We start from the raw sequence: 19,589 nt of genomic DNA, 5'->3' as shown, positions 1-19,589 counted from the left end.
TGTGTTCCATACAAATTACAAGGCGTGAAAAAAAGAAAAGAAAAGGGTGAAGTTAGTGTGATAAAGACCAATAAGTTGAGTCAGGTCCCTACCTAGTACCTGGTATATGATCTTGATATGATTATAAGCAGTTGATATGTTTCGCACATGTAATTCCTAGCTAGTAGCCTAGTACTGGCTAGGTCATAAAAATTTTGTAGCTGAAAAATATATACAGTCCTGGTATTAAACAATTCAGGGGTTTTTTTTTCCCCAATAAATATTCAAGGTTTATATACACAAATAAAAGTGGGTTTCTGGTCCCCAAAAGGACAGGAATGAAAGATTTAATTAGGGACCTCAACTTTATGGAAGGTGGATCCAAACAATTGTAGTACTGCCTTTGATGTTAGACATTGGTCAAAGGATTCCAAGCTTTTCTTGTATCAAAACAATGTAGCAAAACTAACAAAACTAGTGGTTTTTTGAAACAGTTTATTTAGTTGAAATTGAAAACTTTTTACCAAAAGTGAAAAAAAAAAAAAGTTAAAAGCTAATTGAATAGTACAATGGAACCCATAAATAGTATTAAAAAGTGAAATAAGACTCATGAATAGTACCAAAAAGAAGCTAAAATTAAAATAAATTGAACTTTTCATCACATCTCAAACAAACTCTAAGAGTCTTTATAATTCAACTTTGCATCTTTTGATATTTTAAACGTTTAATATTCAAATCCTTCCTTAGAAATAATTGAATTTAATTATACAAAAAATGGAGCAAAGAGGTGATTATAAATTGAAAAGAAAGAAAGTGATATAGTGGTCATCATCATATCACTTCTACAAACCACCCATGTTATGTTACATAGTGCGGGCATGCATGTCCTCCAGCATAAGGGTGCCTATCATGATCTGGGGTGTACTTCCACTACAAGGGATGGGGTTTACTTAATCACCCATAATTACTTGTAATTACTTAATGACCCAAAGCCAAAGGGCAACGCTATAGATAGGCCTATGTTTATAAGATAATCAGTTTATATTTGGGGGCACATGGGGATCATTACTTGTACCATGTTGTAACGTTTACTCTAATATGTTCGTTTCCTTCTTCAAAGAACGACTTCTTTACTTAAAAAATTTCTTGAATCATGAGTGCTTTAAGCAAACCCTTCAATTAATATATATTGTATAATATTAGTCATATACAATATGATAATTTTTAATTACATCCTTATTTTAAAATCTCACTGTTAAATTATATTCTCTCTTAATGCTTAAGTATACTAAATTTCAAATCAATTAAATGTAATTTACCATGCAATTCATAAATTCATTTCTTATACAATTATAAAATATAATAAAACTTAAATACCAACATTATATACTAATTATTAAGTTATTATTCATCAAAAACAAAACTAAATACTTATCATTATTATTTTATAATCTTATTGCTTGTAAGTATAGAAAGTGTTAAATAGCAAATATTATTATATGACACAAGCTTTAGTTTTTATTTTTTATTTTTATAGATATAATAAGATTTGAATCTATGATGTCATTTCCACAATGATTGTTTTTTATTATATTAGATTAAAATACTAATAAGTTAGTTTTTTGGTTTTACGATATATATATATATATATATATTTAAAGTATAGATGAGATTCTTAAATCTAATACTCAATGACAAAAGTCTTTATTAGGCGACCCATGGTCAAGATAAGGTATTGGTTTATCATTCTTTTAAAAGGATTTTCTTCAGTTCATCCCTACTCTCACTTTGGAAACACCGAAACAGAATAAGAATATGTATACTTGCATCGCATAATTAATGTATCTTTATGTTTGTTAAGATGTAAATGTAGTGCCACTTTCATTTTCAAAAGAGAGGTGGCTTTTGGTGTCTCTTTCTCTACCCCATAAGGAATAAAACAGGAATTGGTAAAGGATACCAGCATGTCCATGCAATAATGTGGCCGTAAATATATATGTTTTCTCTGACCCAAGAAAAAGGTGAATAGGGTTCTCTGTTCTTCAGTCAAATGGCCACAAAAACTCTGGCTCAGTCACTTTTGTGGTACAAATATATATAATAAGTATTCTTGTCAATGTTGAAGTATATAGAAAGATAAAGAGTACTTTACTATTTGTACTGGCTTTCTCGTATAACGTTTAGATTTTGTCCTGTTTTTGTTGTTTCGATTCCAGAAAAGAGGATTCGACTGTTAACCTCACAACATGCATATAGCCAGTACAATTTTTTTTAATCATATTTTTAATGGTGTAATTAAATAAGGTTTTTTTTTTTTTTTTTTTTTTTTTTTTTTTTTTTTTTTTAATGTAGTCCACTAATCCTAATTCTTAGGACTTTTTATTCTTCGATGTCCTACCAAATTGTTCTCCTAGACCCTATCTTCTTGTTCATGTAGCAAATTTGTTTAGTTAGAATTAAGGCTCAAGTGCATACTCTAATTAAATTCTAAATGTCTACGTTGAAAATGCTAAGAAAATCTAAAATAAATGTGCCAATGAAGCGATCATGAAGCATTTGATTTCTTCCTGAAAAGGCTTTTGCCTTTTATGCGTTTTTCTAGTAAAAAAAAGAAGATATTTTTTGCTGGTTAGGGGTGGTTTAGTAAGATTACAATTGCTGCATTAGTTTTGCTGTGGCTAAAAATAGGAGTACTAGTGTAGAAATTGAAAAGGTAATTCAATGTTGATTATGAATTTCCTCTTCCATTGCAATGAAGATTGGGAAGACCCTTCAGCAAAAAGATTTGGAAGACCCCTGCATTAGTTTTGCTTTGGCTAAATCTTTGCAGCAAGAATTTCCTCTACCATTGCAATAAATATATTGCAATTTATTGGTGTGCGTTTAGGACATCAATATATTATAACCCATAAGGCCATAAGCAAGCTTACAATTTCATAGTTATCTGTTTCTCAAAAAAAAAAAAAAAAAAAAAAAAAAATCATACATAAGATATAAACTATAACAAACAAAGCCTGAATTTGGTAACAATGGGTTGTAAAACTCATGTTTTACACCATCTAATAAGAGATTTTCACATCAGTATTTTACTTAAAATTTAATACATCCTATCACACTTAATAACATCTCAATAAAGTTCCAATTTGGTTGGATTTATATATGAGAATTAGAATTGATTGAGTGTGATTGTGCTTATTATTAGATTTGTGATAAGATGATGTGACATGTTGAGAATAGAAGGGTAAAATATGAGTTATATACCACATCTTTATAGAATTTAATCTGTAACAATAAATTTAAAACCCAAATTTTATTGAGAGTATCTGAACTAAAAAGGCAACTAATTAACTAGTAAATATACTCTCTCTGTAATTGAATGTCTGGAAACAAAGAAAAAGATGAAAATTTATTAACTTGCTAAATTTTTTTAAGCATTATCTCCTAAGAAAGGAGATTCTTTAGGACTTTCACTTCCACATGGGTTGGGTATGCAACTATGCATAGAGCATAGGTGAGGCAAAACCTTTAAAAATAGAGTCATATGAAAGTACTGATGGTACAATGTGGAGTCCATGTCTTTACAGGGTGGATATAGATTATAGATATGCAAGATTAAAGCCTGTACAATATGAAACATCAATTCCCCATGAACACCTTATTTAAAGATTAGGCACCATGTTCTTGAACCGTGAATTTGGGCTTTTCTTCTTCGTTAGGTAGGCTTTACCTCGTTTTCTTTTGATCACCACATACTTCTTGCATTATACGAACCAAATTTGAAGAACCCAATGGTACAATTTTTTTAGTAGTCATGTCAAGTGGTTGGAAGAAACTTTGGAATTACTTTATTCTTAATGAAAAAATAAAAAATGTTATCTATTCTATATGAGTGAGTTGCAGTACAAAAATTTTCATAATTATATTGTGATTAGAACATTATTTTCGTATGAATTCAGTATTGACCTCACTTTTATTAGCACCTATCATAATATATAAACAATTTCTTTTAGTAGTCATGTTAACCGGTTGGAACTTGGAAGACACATGGATTAGTTTAGTCGTAAAAAAAAAAAAGTGTTTAGTTTTTTTCATTTAAATAAGTTTATAGGTACAATAATTTTCATAATCGTTGATGATGTAGAAAGTTGTAAGAACATCATTTTCACATGACCACATTAGTGATAATGCTTTTATTTGCAACTATTGTAATATTCCACCCCAATATACAGTTTTGAAAAATTTTGTATCCTCAAACCTATTGTTTTTTCTTTTATTGAGGGATCATCAAGGTTTTGTTGACTTTTTTATACATTCTAAGTAGGAAATGGGCAATCATTCTTAGACGTCTATATTGAAAACACCTCAAAAAATAAATAATAATAATAATAATAATAACCATTTAACATAAAGTTCATTGGCCAACTTTTGTTGATTTGTTATCAAGAGACATGACGTAATTTTGAAGGTTCTATATTACATTTCTTGAACACATTCACTCATTTTGACATCGATTAATGTAGGCAGTATATGAATCAATTGATACATGGCCCTCAATTCATTTTGGAATGGATGCAAACCACAAGGCCCAACTTCATTTGCTATCTGAGAACCCAAACTATAAGTTCCACACCGTACATCTTGTTTTATCTTGCGTTGGAAACTTGGAATTCAACCGACCAGTTCATAAAGTTAATCTGGTGTTTAGAGCTACGCCTTTTTTTTTTTTTTTTTTTTTGAGAAGGTTTAGAGCTATGAATTAAAACATGCATTTTCATCTAAAAAATAAATTAAATTAAAACCTGAATTTAAGAAAAATAATGCTCTTACCAAGCTTAGTAATGTGAGCTTATAACTAAGTGAAGCATTAAAGCGGTTAAAAATATAGTGAAAATGGCTTAGTTGGGACTGCATAGTCTGTCCTTGGGTTAATGAATCAATACTTACTAAAAAAGAAGAAGAAGAAGACAATAATGCTCTTTGCCTACATTTACAACCAATGTCGATCAAAGTACAATATCAATGATATGAATTACCGTCACAATCAACCAAAACTCATTAACTATACTAAAAAGATTCTCAAAATTAGCACTAACTAATAACTATACCTCACAAACACATACACTCCAAATACAAATTAACTGAAATCTCATTATACACACGAAAATAAAATAGCAAATATAAAATTGAAATAACAAAAAACCTCAATATTAACTTAGAAACTTACAAAGAAGACATTCACAATTCTAAAATTCTAATACACCCTATGGTACTTTCTCACTTAAACAATAGAAAAACACTTGACTCGCATATACTAGTATCTTTCAACCCAAGGAAATTACCAAACTATTCACCCCATATTCTCCTAAAAGAGTCTTCTCCTCTACCCATACAAGAATACCACTTGAGATAAAGTCTCAAACTCTATCTAGATTAATTTATTTATTATAGTTTCAAATCTTATTCCTAAGTAAACAAAATATGGGACAAGGATTGAGTCTAGTGCACCTAAGCCTGTTTCCAAGAAATGTAACATTACACCTTTTACAAGCAATACCAATGATTTTTTTTTTTTTGGCAATGAATAAATTTTTTTTTCAATGACAAGAAAACTCAAATAGATAACCAATTAAAAAATAATAATTTTAGGCAATTTTGATAGTTAAATGCTTGCCAACGAACACCAAATTCACTCACCCTCTATGAATCTGAAAAATCAAATTGGTTTTTTGGTTTTCATTTTCTATGCCGTTTTAATGTTTGATTTCATTTTTGCAAATTTATGTGTTTGATTCAAATCTTGCACTTCCAGTTTAATATGTCTGTTTTTCTAATGTTTCAAATATCTAAATGTTATTCTCTCATACAATCTATACTTCTACGTAGTGTTTCAGTAAGCCCACATACAATCTATTCCTCTCATACAACCGCATGAAGATTTTGTTATATTAAGGCTACAGCCTACAAGAGTTGTAGGTTGAATTTTGGAGGAACTCATTTATATAATGAATTGATGACATCATTTTTGCATTAAGAATGAGAAATTAATAATAATGGAATGAAATCAAAAGAATTAATAGTACTGACTCTGGTCTGAACCAACTTCTAAATTATAGAACAGTCCGATCAAGAAAATTTCACACAAAATGCATTGATAAAATAAGAGTACAAGCTCCCTTAAGAGCCAATACAATAAAGTAAGAATACAAGCTTCCTTAAGAATCAATACTTAGTTTTTAATAGTACTGATGATGCCGAAAATACCACCAGTAAGCCGCACAGTTCTCGCGCACTACAAACGGCACCTGCACAATGAAAAGAAAGGACCTAGCAGAGAGTACCGGTGTGGTACCGGCCAAACACCCTCCGAAGGTCAAGTCAGAATTATTCTCACTGCTCTAGAGTGCTAGAGAGGGTCAATTATGCGTCCCTTGGTTTGTGAGGGAGCATGGTTTTTATAGTAGTAGGGCTTGCCTCCTTTTCCTTGGAGTAGAAGTCTTTTCCTTATAGGAGTCTCCTTGGGCGTATTTTGCGGGATTCTTTCCATATAGGAGTCCTTAGGTTTCATGAAGCGTGGGGAGCAAGTTATTTACTTATACACGCAAACGTGGTGATCAAGCATTCAATGATTGACGCCGTCAGTCTATGTTGTTCCGTCAAATTCAGCACCATCAGCTTCAGGATGTCCAGCTTTATGGTACTCTACATGGAGTTCCTTCACACCATATCGCCGTCAGCTCTTTAGAAATGCTGACGGCAAAGCGAAGTTCTTTCACACCAAATCGTCGTCAGCTCTTTAGAAATGCTGACAGCAAAACGTGTCCCATCACCCTTGTCCTTCACTTATTTTATCCTCCTCAAGTACAATGAGACTCCTTAATAAAACACTTGTAACAATACACACACTATTAAATGACCAGAGTTCAGCAATATATAGCACACAATATACAATACAAAATGCAGAAATTAATGAAATTATTTTTCTTCCCTATCATTAGCGTTACTCTTAGTAACTATTATTAAAAGGGTAAATGGGTAGTAGACAATGTAGCGAAAAATGGGATGGGGTAAGGAACTTGGTAAACAAAGTGGCAAAAATAGTATCGTGAGGATGAGGATGAAGAATGATCCAATGATCAAAACGACATAAGCAAGCCAGTTGAGGCCTCTCACCATTAAATAACTACCAATCATGAATGATGAGGAGACCATAATAAGAGCTAGTCCCAATATTGGCACGGCAAACTTAAGGGAAGCAATAACCAAGTTAAGATCACCTAATTGTGCCCAGATGAGTGCAACAACAACAGTAACAGAACTATACATAGCTATGGTGTTGCTGATAATGAATGCTTGGAACAAGTGGTGTTGTAGAAATTTTGCCATGCCTTTGTGTGGATCAGAGTCATCGTTGCCGCCTGGCACAGTGAAACCTGCAGCAAAGGTTACAGTGGCCACAAGTGTTGCAACCAACAATAGAGTGTTGACCCTATCCTTGTAATTGTCCATGTTGGGTGCTTCCCTTGGCTTTGAGCTTTGTAAGTTCTCCTTCACGGCGTCCTTATTCTTGTCCATGTTAGATGGCTCCCCTGGATTTGAACTTGGAGGGTTCTCCCTGGTGGTGCTTCGACGAGCAGCATGTGGGGCACCGGCGTATCTCAAGGCTAGCCATGTCAATCGCTGCATGGTAAATAAATAACATTTTTCCATAACCATATTGTTGATCACACTGAACAATTATCCCCACTAGATAGCTTTTGTGGTCACCACTTGAATTAGTAACTTAACATCAATGGTATCATTCTACATTATATTTGTTAGAATTATTTTATTTTATATATATATATATATATATATAGAAGAAAAATTCTACTCTAGCATAATTTAAGTGTATATATGTGTAAATTTCCCTCCGAGAGACTTGAACCCCCCCTCCTCCCTCTCACACTCCACAAACACTTATATTTGTTAGAATTGAAGTTAAGTTAATATGTTGGGTTGAGAGAGGGAAGAAAGAAGAAGAGAGCCGAAATGCAGAGAAATCAGGATTGCTAATAGACTTAGGAGACGCGGCCCACCCTTCCAACCCGTTCCAAACAGAAGGACCACGGACAATTTCATAAGATGGGTCGAGCAGATGATGGGCCCAAGCTATTTTAAGGATTAAGTTTTGAGTTAGGAGTCGGGTGGGGAAATTTCTCATCCCACTAACCTGACTTGAATTGATTGACTATTATGATGACATGTCATATTATGCTAAGGTAGTCGTGGAGAAAGTCTATAGAGAATAGGCACACAAAATTTTACAACTTGACATGGTAGGTTATTAGTGGTAAATACATAAATAATATGTGGGTCTAAATGAAAATTAGCAAAAACTTGTCAATTCAACTATTCTGAAAATAAAAAAAGTTTTTTTATTATTATTATTATTATTATATATATATATATATATATATTATGTAACACTAGTCGCTAACCCGTGCGATGCACGGATAGTTAAATAAAAATAAAAAATATTTATTTTGCTTAAAGTTCTATGACTTGACTTAAAAAAAAAAAAAAAGTGTATAACTTGAAAATGAATGAAAATAAGTAATTTTTTGTTCAATATAATAGTTTAGAAAAATTCTTTTTCTTTCATATCATTGGTTTCACATAATACATCCCAGCGTGGGCTATTCTATGGTGATGACTTCACATAATACTCAACTGCAATTAAATCTAATATCTATTACCAATCTAATATATGTTATCTTGATAGTAGATCTACAAATTGCATTCTCATATTCTTAAAGCTTGCCACATCATTATTATTATCTAATATAAAAATGAAGTTTTTGACTTTTTGTGAGACTTACGTTAGAATTAAGATTAAAAAAAATATATTTTTTTAATTAGACCTCACATTAGAATTTAAAAAAAAAAAAAAGAAAAAGAAAAAGAAAAAGAAAAAGAAAAAAAAGGACTCACTTTAGGTTTCAAAAAAAAAAAAAAAAGACTCACGTACAAAAAAAAGACTTTAGGATTAAGGAAAAAAGAGAGAGAGACTCCTGTTAGGACTCTCTCTTCCCTCCTCAAATTTTCTGCAATTTGGTACTATAAAATCAAAATAATTAAATCAAATTAAAATATATAAATAAAAAATGCTGATGCGGAAAAATTGTGGAGAGGTTAACCAAAAGTCAAAGGCTATATATAATACTAACCCGTGCGATGCACGGTATAATTTAATAAAAAAAATATATTTTTTGCTTGAAGAGATAGTGACTTAAAAATGAATGATAATAAGTAATTCAATTTATATATAAAAGTTCATAAAAATATATATATATACAAACTTCACCTCACAATACCAGTTGAGAATACACTTTGATCATCAAATATAATTATATAAGAATTACATTTAGAGAGAGATTATGATGACTACACTAAGGACAACATTTTTATAAAGGAATTTATATTCTTGGAAGAGCATAATATTTACTTCAATGATGCAATCATTCTTTTGAAAATATGTAAGAGGCTCACCAAAATAGAAAGTGGCACACAAAAATAAACAACAATTTCATATCAAAAGATGCAATATAAGCACACAACAATAACTGCAAGAAATTGATCATGCAAGAATACATATATTTCACTGGACTTCCACTTAAAGTTGAACTTACCACAAATCCTAGTATCAAGATTTTTAGATTCTTGTAAAGTAAGACCAATATCAATTAACCAAAAAAATATTGTAGGGAATCAAATCATAAATTTAAGAGACATAAGTTATCCTACAATTGTATTATGACTATTTGATAATTTAGTAAGAGCTAAAACAATAATATAGAAAAATTAAATAACCACAATTTTCATCAATCAAATATTGTCAAAAGCATAAATGGATAACAAACCAAATCTAGGTCCACCACTTCATAAAATGGGAACTAATACACACCAGCTTTTCCAACTTCAACACAAAACTATCAAAAGCATAGATTATTTTGTATGAGCAATACACACATAAGTAGTAGTTATTATTCTATAATGTAAATGCTACAAACTAACTGAATACATTATGAGATATGTAAAAGCAGACCAAAATTTTTTGTTTAGTAGGTTGCTTTATCTCTTGAGATAAAGAATATACTTTTTATATATAAATATATATATATATATATATATATATATATATATATATATATTTAACAATTAGAGTTAACTTGCACAATTGCTGATTTTTATTTTTTTATTTTTGAGGGAGAACAATGGCTGAACTTATGCTTCAGATATTACTCACGCTTCATAAATTAAGATTTGAAAAACTTCCAACAATATCCAAAATATATAATAATAATAGTTCTTCATATATTAATTCTTTCATATAATACCTTTATAACCCCTACACAATCAGTGTTCTTCATAAGGATGAGCGCTCCAAAAAAATAAAGAGAAAAAGAAAGCTTACCTTGAGGAACACTACCAAAATCATTACATTGGAAAGCAAAGGTTGGCAACGGTGGAGAAAATCACGCATTGAAAACCAAAGATTTATTGAATCAAGACCGTGATATTATTGAATCAAAACTTTGTCACATATTACAAAAAGAGATATGTCCTTAGGATTAATATCTTTAATTTACTTCTACCTGAGAGTCTTTAATCACATGAACACAACCCGTCAGGCAGCAACCTTCAGAGTTAAGGAAATTGATAACAACCGCAAAATCTCCTTCAACCTCAGTCACATTGGTGTTAATCTTCAGAGCAAAGACAATGGCTCCCTTCAGGGTTTTGAGTTTAGGGTTAAAAAATAGAGTTGGGGGTTTCACCGTTTAAGTATGAATTATTTTTGTTATTTAAATAATAAATATATAAGGTATAAAATCTAAAATAAAAAGAAAAAGAAAATAATGGTGACGTGGAAAATTGTGGGAGCTTTAGAGGCTTCGGTTTTATATATATACTAGTATTATGCCCGTGCGATGCACAGCTTAATAAAAAATATTTTGATAATATAATTAAATTTAATAACAAATAAAATGAAAAAAAGAATTAATTCAAAATTTAAGATTAAAAATAAATTGTACTTGTATACTTAAAAGAAATTTAATTTTTATTTCTTATTTTGATATTTAAATAATTTGTTTTAGTGTTTATTTCATTCAAATGGTTATAAGTTATATCAACTCTAAACCAGCATATGTATACATATGTAACATTCTAAATTAATAATAAATAAAAATATAATACTCTAACTTAATGTAACATTCTAACTTACTAATAAATAAATATAACATCCTAACTTAAAGTAATGTTTGTAATTGTATTGTGTTTTAGCCTTTAAGAACACATATATTAATTTTTTATCATAAAAAAACACAGATATTAATATTATACATGAAAAAATAATGAATTCAATAATTGAAACGGTTGAAACAAAATTAAGCCAAAACCTCAATTCATTAATGAAAAAATATCCAAATTTTTGAACTTAAAAAAAAAAAAAAAAAAAAAAAAAAAACCAGAGTTAAGTAAAGATAGACTTACATAGAAATTTGGACGGATGGATTCTCTCGTATCCAATTTCATGTTTGACAGCAAATTTTGCTTTTAATTAAAGAATATAGATTACATGGAACAAAGCACCAAACAAAAGCCATAACAAATTAAATCCATAATAAAATATTGATGTCAACAACAAATAATCATGTAATAAGAAATTAAAAAATACAAATATATTGCTTGCTATATTGACTTTAAAAAAAAAACACTAAAACATATGATTAAACATAGAATTTTAGCCTATTTATAAAACTTGTTGATAAAAATCATATTATATATAATAAAAGGGTACAAAATCTATTCAATTTGATGAAAGAAAAAAAAAAAAATTACCTGCAAGGTTGTAGGTAGGGTAGAGAGGAGAAAGGAAGAATATAACAAATAATTGTAAAGAACGTAGTAAAAATAATGAAATACCAAAAAACTGTGTATATATAGTGGGAATTTTAAGTTGTGAAGAAGATGATATGAACAAAAAGAAGCAGTTTAGGTAAAACTCAAATACTTTATTTTATTTTATTTTATAATACGATATGATATAAATATATAGATTTTAAAATTAAAAAAAAACCTTTAACCTAACGCTTTATTTTATTTTATTTTTTATATAAAAAAACCCTAACCGGCTCTTTTTCCCTCACATTTCTCTTCTCTCCCTCTTACTATACCATATATTCGTTCTGCCGTCAATACCTTCACTCCACAGAATGGCTTAATTGATTTTCTTTTATTTTTTGTTTCGTTTTGTTCATAGTTTTGTCTCTTTCTAATTTCAATTTTTAATTTCTTAACAGTGCACAACTTTTCTATTTGCTTTTCCTTCTATTCTCATTTTATTATATTATTTTTAGTTTAACAAATCCCTAGCTAGATCTAAATTTTTTCCTTTTACGTTTTTTAAAGAAACGTTTTTTACATTTTTTTATCTCTCTTTTTTATTTAAATTTTATTTTTAGGTAATTCTATTCCATTGATTTTAGGGTTTATTGATAACATTTTAGATAGACACAACTGTTATTGATTTGTCATATTTATCCAAAAAATATGTATATATATATCTATTCTTAAAATCTAAAAATTTATTAAAATTTCTGCAATTTGGTGAAGTCACTTGACGCAACCACGGCGTCTAAACCCAACTTTCATTATATATAATTTTTATCTCTTTTTTATTTGAATTCTATCCTTAGGTAATTATATTCTATTGATTTTAGGGTTTATTGATAACATTTTAGATAGACACAACTGTTATTGATTTGTCATATTTATCCAAAAAATATGTATATATCTAATATCTATTCTTAAAATCTAAAAATTTATTAAAATTTTTGCAATTTGGTGAAGCCACGTGGCGTAACTACGGCGTCTAAGCCCAACTTTTATTATATATAATACTAGTCGCTAACCCGTGCGATGCACGGGATAGTTAAATAAAAAAATAATTAATCAACCTCACAGTAAAAGAAAAGGCTAAAGGAATTGAGAAGAGGTTGATTTTTCCATAAAAAAAAAAAAAAAAAAAAAAAAAAAAAAAAAAAAAAAAACCTATCTACAAAGAATTGCAACTGTTTAATTTTGCAACAATAAAAACATACAACTTCATATTAATTGTAAATCAACCTCACTACACGAATCTAATTTTCGCTCTACTGTATTTTTGGAGATCGTGCTCCTAAACATTCAATGCGTCAAGAATTTCAATAAACACTATTGCCACATCTATCTTTTTTCTAGACATTTAATTTACACATAAGCCAATAGCAACTGCAATTAGACAATTTTGACCCAAGCTTTCTCCTTCTAAAATCTCATTTCTTTCCTTTAAACCTGCACGTCAAAAGTGGTTTCTAGTAAATATTACATTTACACAAAATCTAAGCAACCTAACTCACCTTACATCTTATAATTAAGCTGATAAAATCTTATAATTTCATTTTACAACTATAGCGTCTTGCTCATTAAAATGCATATGAGTAGGTTTTGCCTTTCGTAGTTGTGTGCTCTTACTATGCAGAAAAAAGAAAAAGAAAAATAAAAACACCTTAGACTTTCTTGGATTTTGACATCTTATAACATTGCACATCATCAAACAAAATCAGCATAAGATAATGTTATTTCTATGAAGTGAACAAATCTGAAACAAAATTAATGTGTAAAATTCTAAATAGAGTTACAATTCAACCGAGCATCAATAATTGCATGAATTAAAAAAAAAAAAAAAAAGATTCAAAAGCAGAACTCAAAGCTTTTTGTTATATAATCAAAATCACAAATTCTCTTTTTAAATAACCCGCATTTCCTACATTTGTTTACAATAATTGAAAGAATAAAAAGAAAAAAAGCTCTAATTTATTTTGATTCAACTACATGCTAGGAGGATATTATTCTTAGTAATATCATGGTTTACAATTTTGTCAACATGATTCACACACACATATGCGAAAAGAAAGAAGTGAAAGGATGGTAGTCATATCCATAAAAAATAATGTGATCACTTAATTTAGTGCCATTGAGCACCCATTCTCTTGCAATAAATTCATCAAAAAACTGATATGCATCTTCGACTAACATTGTTCTTTTCAAAGTAAGGAAAATAACCTCCAAAGACTTTATATGCTTTCTCACCAAAGCATCTCTAATGATGCTAACACAAAATGTGCAGAAAATTATGAAAGCATTAAATGATTAAGAATGATCCATGCATGCTAAGAACTACAGTAATATAGAGAAACAAAAATGTCCATATTTAGCTGGGATATTGCAAGCAGAAAAACAGAGACAAAGGCAAATGCAAAACTCAAATGATATGATCAATACTGGCTAAGAACTACAATAATTCTTTGCATCGGAGTGGTAAAGGTTGAGCATGAGAAAATCAATTCATAGGTATAAATAATTATAGATATAAACATGTTCGGAACTCTATTTTAAAAGAATTCAGCCACAGAAAATTACAAAAAGGCTACAAATATAATTCCTATGTCAGTATTTGTTGTTGAAATTGTAACTTGGTCTAAAATATAAGTTATATAACTCAGTTATATATGATTATGCAAGATGGGCATGGTATTAGATATTATAAATTTGAGGAAGAGATTCAGAGAGAGGGTTGAGAGAGACTTAACAAATAGCAAGCCTTAATGAATGCCTCTATCATTATGCAAAATCAAATGGCATATTACATATTTTTAAATGAATTTTAAGTTGGATGAAAAAAAAAAAAAAAAATTCAATACCAATGATGTAAACTTTTTTTTCCTGCAAAAGAAACAAAAACGTTGAATTTATGGCTTGAGTGAAACTTACAAAATACAGATTGTGTTTGAACAAAGTAAATTAGCCAAACAAACTCTTAGAATCATAAGGAAGAAAGGACAAACACAAGCATCAAATCATCAACAACAGGTTATTAGCTTCCAAAATTAAAACTTTTTTCTCCTAATCCTTTACAGCTAAGACATAGGCATAAGTCCACGCTAATCTCAAAAAAACCTAAGTACAAAAGCTGCTGCTCTTGGCCTAATATGCGGAGCACTTATCCTAAAATAAGTACGATTGTTGAAAATAATAATATGTAGATAGTCTTTCAATTGAAATTCTTACCTCGGGTTTAGAATTTGCTCTTCAAAGAAGGCTGGCTTCAATTGCATATTCTTTGATTTTAGCGCTGGGATTTAGATTTTGCTCTCCAATCTCCATTCTTTGATATAATAACTACACTAAAATCACAGAGGCAAACGTTACAATTCAAATTGAGAGAACACTAAAATAGTTAGAAATAAAGCAAACGAATACAGATGTGCTAAAAAACCTAGATAGCAAAATAAAACAAAACCTGAAGGTAAAGCAAAACCGGATTGTTGTCAGATTTTGAAGGTTGGGAGGCTCTTCAATACATCTCCACTTTCTTACAAAACCTGTAGAATTTTAATTTCTATGAGTGTTTCCCTGAATTCAACAAAAAAGAATAGAGAGAAAAAGGGGTTAGGAATTGAAATCCCTAAATTGACAAAAAAAAAAAAAAACCTAATTAAAGACGAAATCCTTAAATTGACAAAAAAAACCTAATTAAAGACAATAGGAAAGCCACGAAATCGATGGTCTGAAGAAGTTTGTGGCAAATCGGTGGTCAGTTTGTGGATCGGGAAAGGTAGGCCGGATGGGTTGGGTGTAGGAAAGCCACGAAATCGATGGTCTGAAGAAGTTTGTGGCAAATCGGTGGTCTGAAGAAGGTGTCTGTTGGGTCTTGCCGTGGAGAGGGAGAGGTAGAGGATCGGGAAAGGTAGGCTGGATGGGTTGGGTGTTGAATTGCCGTGGGTCTGATTGGCTTGCCGTGGGTGTTATTGAGGAGGAGCTGATGGCAGAGTATTCGTGAAAGGGAAAGCATGGAAAGAAAAGGCAGAGTTGGGTAGGGAATGGGTTTTTGACGTTTTTGTTTTTGGTTTTGGTTTTATTGTTTTTTGTTTTATTTTTTTTTTTAATGCGTGCTAACGTGGAAAATTGTGGAAGCTTCAAAAGTTTCGGTTTTATATATATATATAGATGATATATATAGATTACTCTTTTAATTTATTGAAAATCTAACCTTATCTGCCCCGTAAATCACCCACTCTTCCTTAACCAAAAAAAAAAAAAAATCCAAGGAATCAATTAACTTGACATTTATCATTTGAATATTCAATTGCTTTTCCTTTTATATCGCCCCACCTAATCTGAAGAACATGGAATACAACACTGCACCACCAAAATCCCTAGCCTAACTCAATAAGTGAAGACCGAGAGGGAGAAAGAGAGAGAAAGAAATTAATATGGTTCGGCCTAACAAATTTTTTTTTTTTTTTTAATAGTAAACGTTGGACCTAACAATTTACATACATAGCAAAAAGCCCTTGATTGGCTATATTTTAACTTTAAGCCGATTGAGATATATATACATGCTAACCCTTTAGACCAATCATAGACTAGTCTTGGAGTAACTTTACTCATACTCCTATAAGTACGTTTACCATAAGTAGGATTAAGATTACTTTACCTAATCTTAATACACTAAATCTTAGACTATTTATAATAGTCTAGGGACTTGGCCTTATATCTCTAAGGTTATCTAAAACAGAGTTTGCTATTAGGTACGCAATTTTATCAAACTTTCAAGAATCACATACCTCTCGAAATGAGGGCACCTTCCCGCTGTACTTTCCTGCAACGTCAAGAGCTGTCTTGCCTTCGTTGTTCAACAACTTTAAGTCAACCCTTTTGTCCCATGTCAGAATGCTCACGACCTGAGGATGCTTCGTATTGGACGCCAAATGTAAAGAGGTGTTTCCATCCTTGTCTTTTTCATTGATGAGCATTTCCAACTCAGGCTTTTTAAGGATATAGTTTACCACTTTGGCCTTCCCATTCATAGCAGCTACATGCAAAATATTTCGACCTTGATGGTTGAGCAACTCAACCGAATCTGGACATCGCTGGAGAAACTCTTGAATTACCTTGATATGTCCTCTACTGGATGCTGTGTGAATTGGAAAAGAACCATTCTGGTCACTTTCATATTTGCAATATGTAGATTTGTTTAACAAGTAGCCAACACCTTCAAGGTATCCTATGGATGCTGCATAGGAAAGAGGTGTCATCCCTTTGTTGTCTTTCTCTTTGATGAGTTCTGGATGTCTGCTCAAAACACTCTCCAAGACACCTAGTACATAAACAAGAACTATCATTCACTGAAAAAATGGGAAAACCTTTAACTATCAACCTTAATTATGATAAAAAATGAGAAACGTGTTCATCCAAATCCAATATACTTTGTTAGTTTCCTCCGTAAGCATAAATTGAAATTGAAACACAGTGAAGTAGCTCACTAGTAAACTTACCTATGTTCTTCCCAGTGATGGCAGCGTGAGCAATTAATTGGACTTCCTCAGATGGCATCTGACTTATATTTGCTTTTTCAATCATGAGCTTTACTAGTTTTACATCCCCTGCTTCGGCTGCCATATATAGAGGAGATTTGTGTTCCTCATTCAGATAATATGACACTTCTGGTTCTTGCTCAACCAAGAAATCAGCCATCTCACTGTACTTACTTTTCAAAACCAAGTTAAAATCCACTTTGTATTTGTTTATCACGGCCAAGTGAAGGGGATTATTCCCCTCATTATTCTTCACCTTTGGTAACTCAGTACCGGCCATTTTTTTTACCAAATCCAAATGCCCACCACTTGTAGCTACATGGAGAGGAAGATCACCATCAGAGTTAATTCTCAGCTCAAGTTCATAGTGGCTTTGACGGATCGCTTCCACAAGCTGATAGTGACCTGAGCTTATAGCAATATGAAGAATTGTATTCGATTTGGGAGTTTCTTGGTAGGAAATAGGACATTCGATATCTTCATCTTTCAGCTGTTTGATGAAATCAATGTCCCCACGTTTTGCAGCCATGTACAAATCAGGATGCATGTTTCGAGCCGTTCTAGAAACATCAGTAGATTCAGTACTGATATTGGAAGGCTTATTGTCTGCTGCTATTTCTTTCTCTAGCTCCTTCTCCGTTTCAGCCTCCCCAACTATTTCTCGGTTCATCAGTTGCTCGTTTTCCATTTCAGCATCAAATGCATGACGGCGAGCCCGTCGACGCGGTTGGGATGAGGAGGAGCCTGTACTCGCCATTGAGGGTTTCACAAGTGAAACAGTTCTAGGTGATTGCTGTTCACTAACGTCCACCAAAATGTGATTGGGTTCGCTAGACCTGTCAAAACGGGTACGCTAATTTTTAGAGTCTTTGGTAAAATATTGGTCACAGGTATCGGAATTTTGCATGTTATTAAGTAAAGGAATCACCGAACTAACAAGCAAAAAGGTTGAGCAATTCGGCAAATAAAATTTTACAGTTTATGGAATACATAGTAGTAAATGCATTTTTATGTTGCGTTGGCTCTCACTTTCCTTCTATAGGTAATACACTAGTATAACCAGAGTCATGCTTATACATTTCTAAGTTACACAAAAATGATTCAAAATTCGTTCTGAATACATGGGAGAACTGAGAGAGAGAGAGATAAATTCTCTAGATTTATTTGCATTCCAAGCATAATGATAAAATGTACATTAAGACTCTTTTTATAGAGTTCTACAATTGATCACGTGGGTCTAACCCTAATAACAATCTGTTACTAACTTTCCTAATAGATTATATAAATATCAAGTTTGTTACAAAATCTATCTGGATCAGTTTGAAGTTATCTGGATTGGTTCAACACATCAGCAGCACAACCATGGAGGTCTGGTAGTCTTGATAACTAGAAAACAGAGTTGAGGAAGGAATCTTGGAACGACGTCATGTTGGTCTCAACAGAAAATATAAAACTCGTCTAAAACAGAACGACGTCGTGCTACTTAAAACGAAAATGGTACGGTTTGATATATTACCGTTAAGTAGGCGTTGTGCTCATTTTTTGAACCAGGATCAGAATCTGACTATGAACTGGACAGATGGCTTTGGCTTCTTCCCCCCTCAAAATCATGGGGGAGATAGGCAGCATGATTTTGGCTCGCAGAAATAGGAAAGGAGCAGTGGGAAGGCTTTTAGTGAATACATCTGCCAATTGATCATCAGTGGCAATATATTTAACTTGAAGAACTCAATCTTGAATGAAATGGTAATCGACTTCAATGTGCTTCGTTCTGGCGTGAAAAAGGGGATTGGAAGCAATAGCTAAGGCAGAAACATTATCACACTAGAGTTTGGGTCGATTGGAAAGAAAAATGCCCAAATCTTTCAACAATTGACGAAGCCAAGCAGCATTGGAGGCAATAGCTAGATATTTAGATTCTGTGGAAGATAGGGAGACAGTCAGCTGCTTTTTGGCACTCCAGGTAATAGGACTATACTTGAAATAAACTAAATAGCCTGTAGTGGATCGTTTATCATATGGATCACCAGCTTGATCTGAGTCAGAAAAGGCTGAAAGTAATAGAGGACCTAGTGCAGATTAGGTGACTTATTATGCAGATTAGGTGTGGGAAGTCTTGCAGTTGCAACTGCATATGACCACTAAGAA

At 31.5% G+C, this 19,589-nt stretch overlaps 1 protein-coding gene across 1 annotated transcript; it reads right to left on the bottom strand.

Annotated features, from left to right (window-relative positions):
• Positions 1–6,826: 6,826 nt before the first annotated feature.
• On the bottom strand, positions 6,827–18,317 carry LOC126718213 (protein ACCELERATED CELL DEATH 6-like). The gene is made up of 3 exons (XM_050420305.1): positions 17,403–18,317; positions 16,692–17,224; positions 6,827–7,656 (listed from the first exon to the last, which is right to left on the bottom strand). The coding sequence occupies exons 1-3, from the start codon at positions 18,196–18,198 to the stop codon at positions 6,952–6,954; spliced, it is 2,034 nt and encodes a 677-aa protein (XP_050276262.1). The 5' UTR covers positions 18,199–18,317; the 3' UTR covers positions 6,827–6,951.
• Positions 18,318–19,589: the final 1,272 nt, after the last annotated feature.

This window comes from Quercus robur, chromosome 1 (genome assembly GCF_932294415.1).
Source record: "Quercus robur chromosome 1, dhQueRobu3.1, whole genome shotgun sequence".
Taxonomy (NCBI): domain Eukaryota; kingdom Viridiplantae; phylum Streptophyta; class Magnoliopsida; order Fagales; family Fagaceae; genus Quercus; species Quercus robur.
The sequence above is the reverse complement of the archived record's forward strand: the minus strand, read 5'-3'. Positions and strand labels throughout refer to the sequence as shown.

Bases quoted from the DNA above. Each gene is read 5' to 3' on its own strand.
- LOC126718213 (XM_050420305.1), bottom strand. From the start codon at position 18,198: ATGGCGAGTACAGGCTCCTCCTCATCCCAACCGCGTCGACGGGCTCGC. The intron at 17,225-17,402 runs GTAAGTTTACTA...TTTATGTACTAG, and splicing joins CATCACTGGGAAGAACATAG to GTGTCTTGGAGAGTGTTTTG. The intron at 7,657-16,691 runs GTATGTGATTCT...TTTACCATGCAG, and splicing joins AGGTGCCCTCATTTCGAGAG to CGATTGACATGGCTAGCCTT.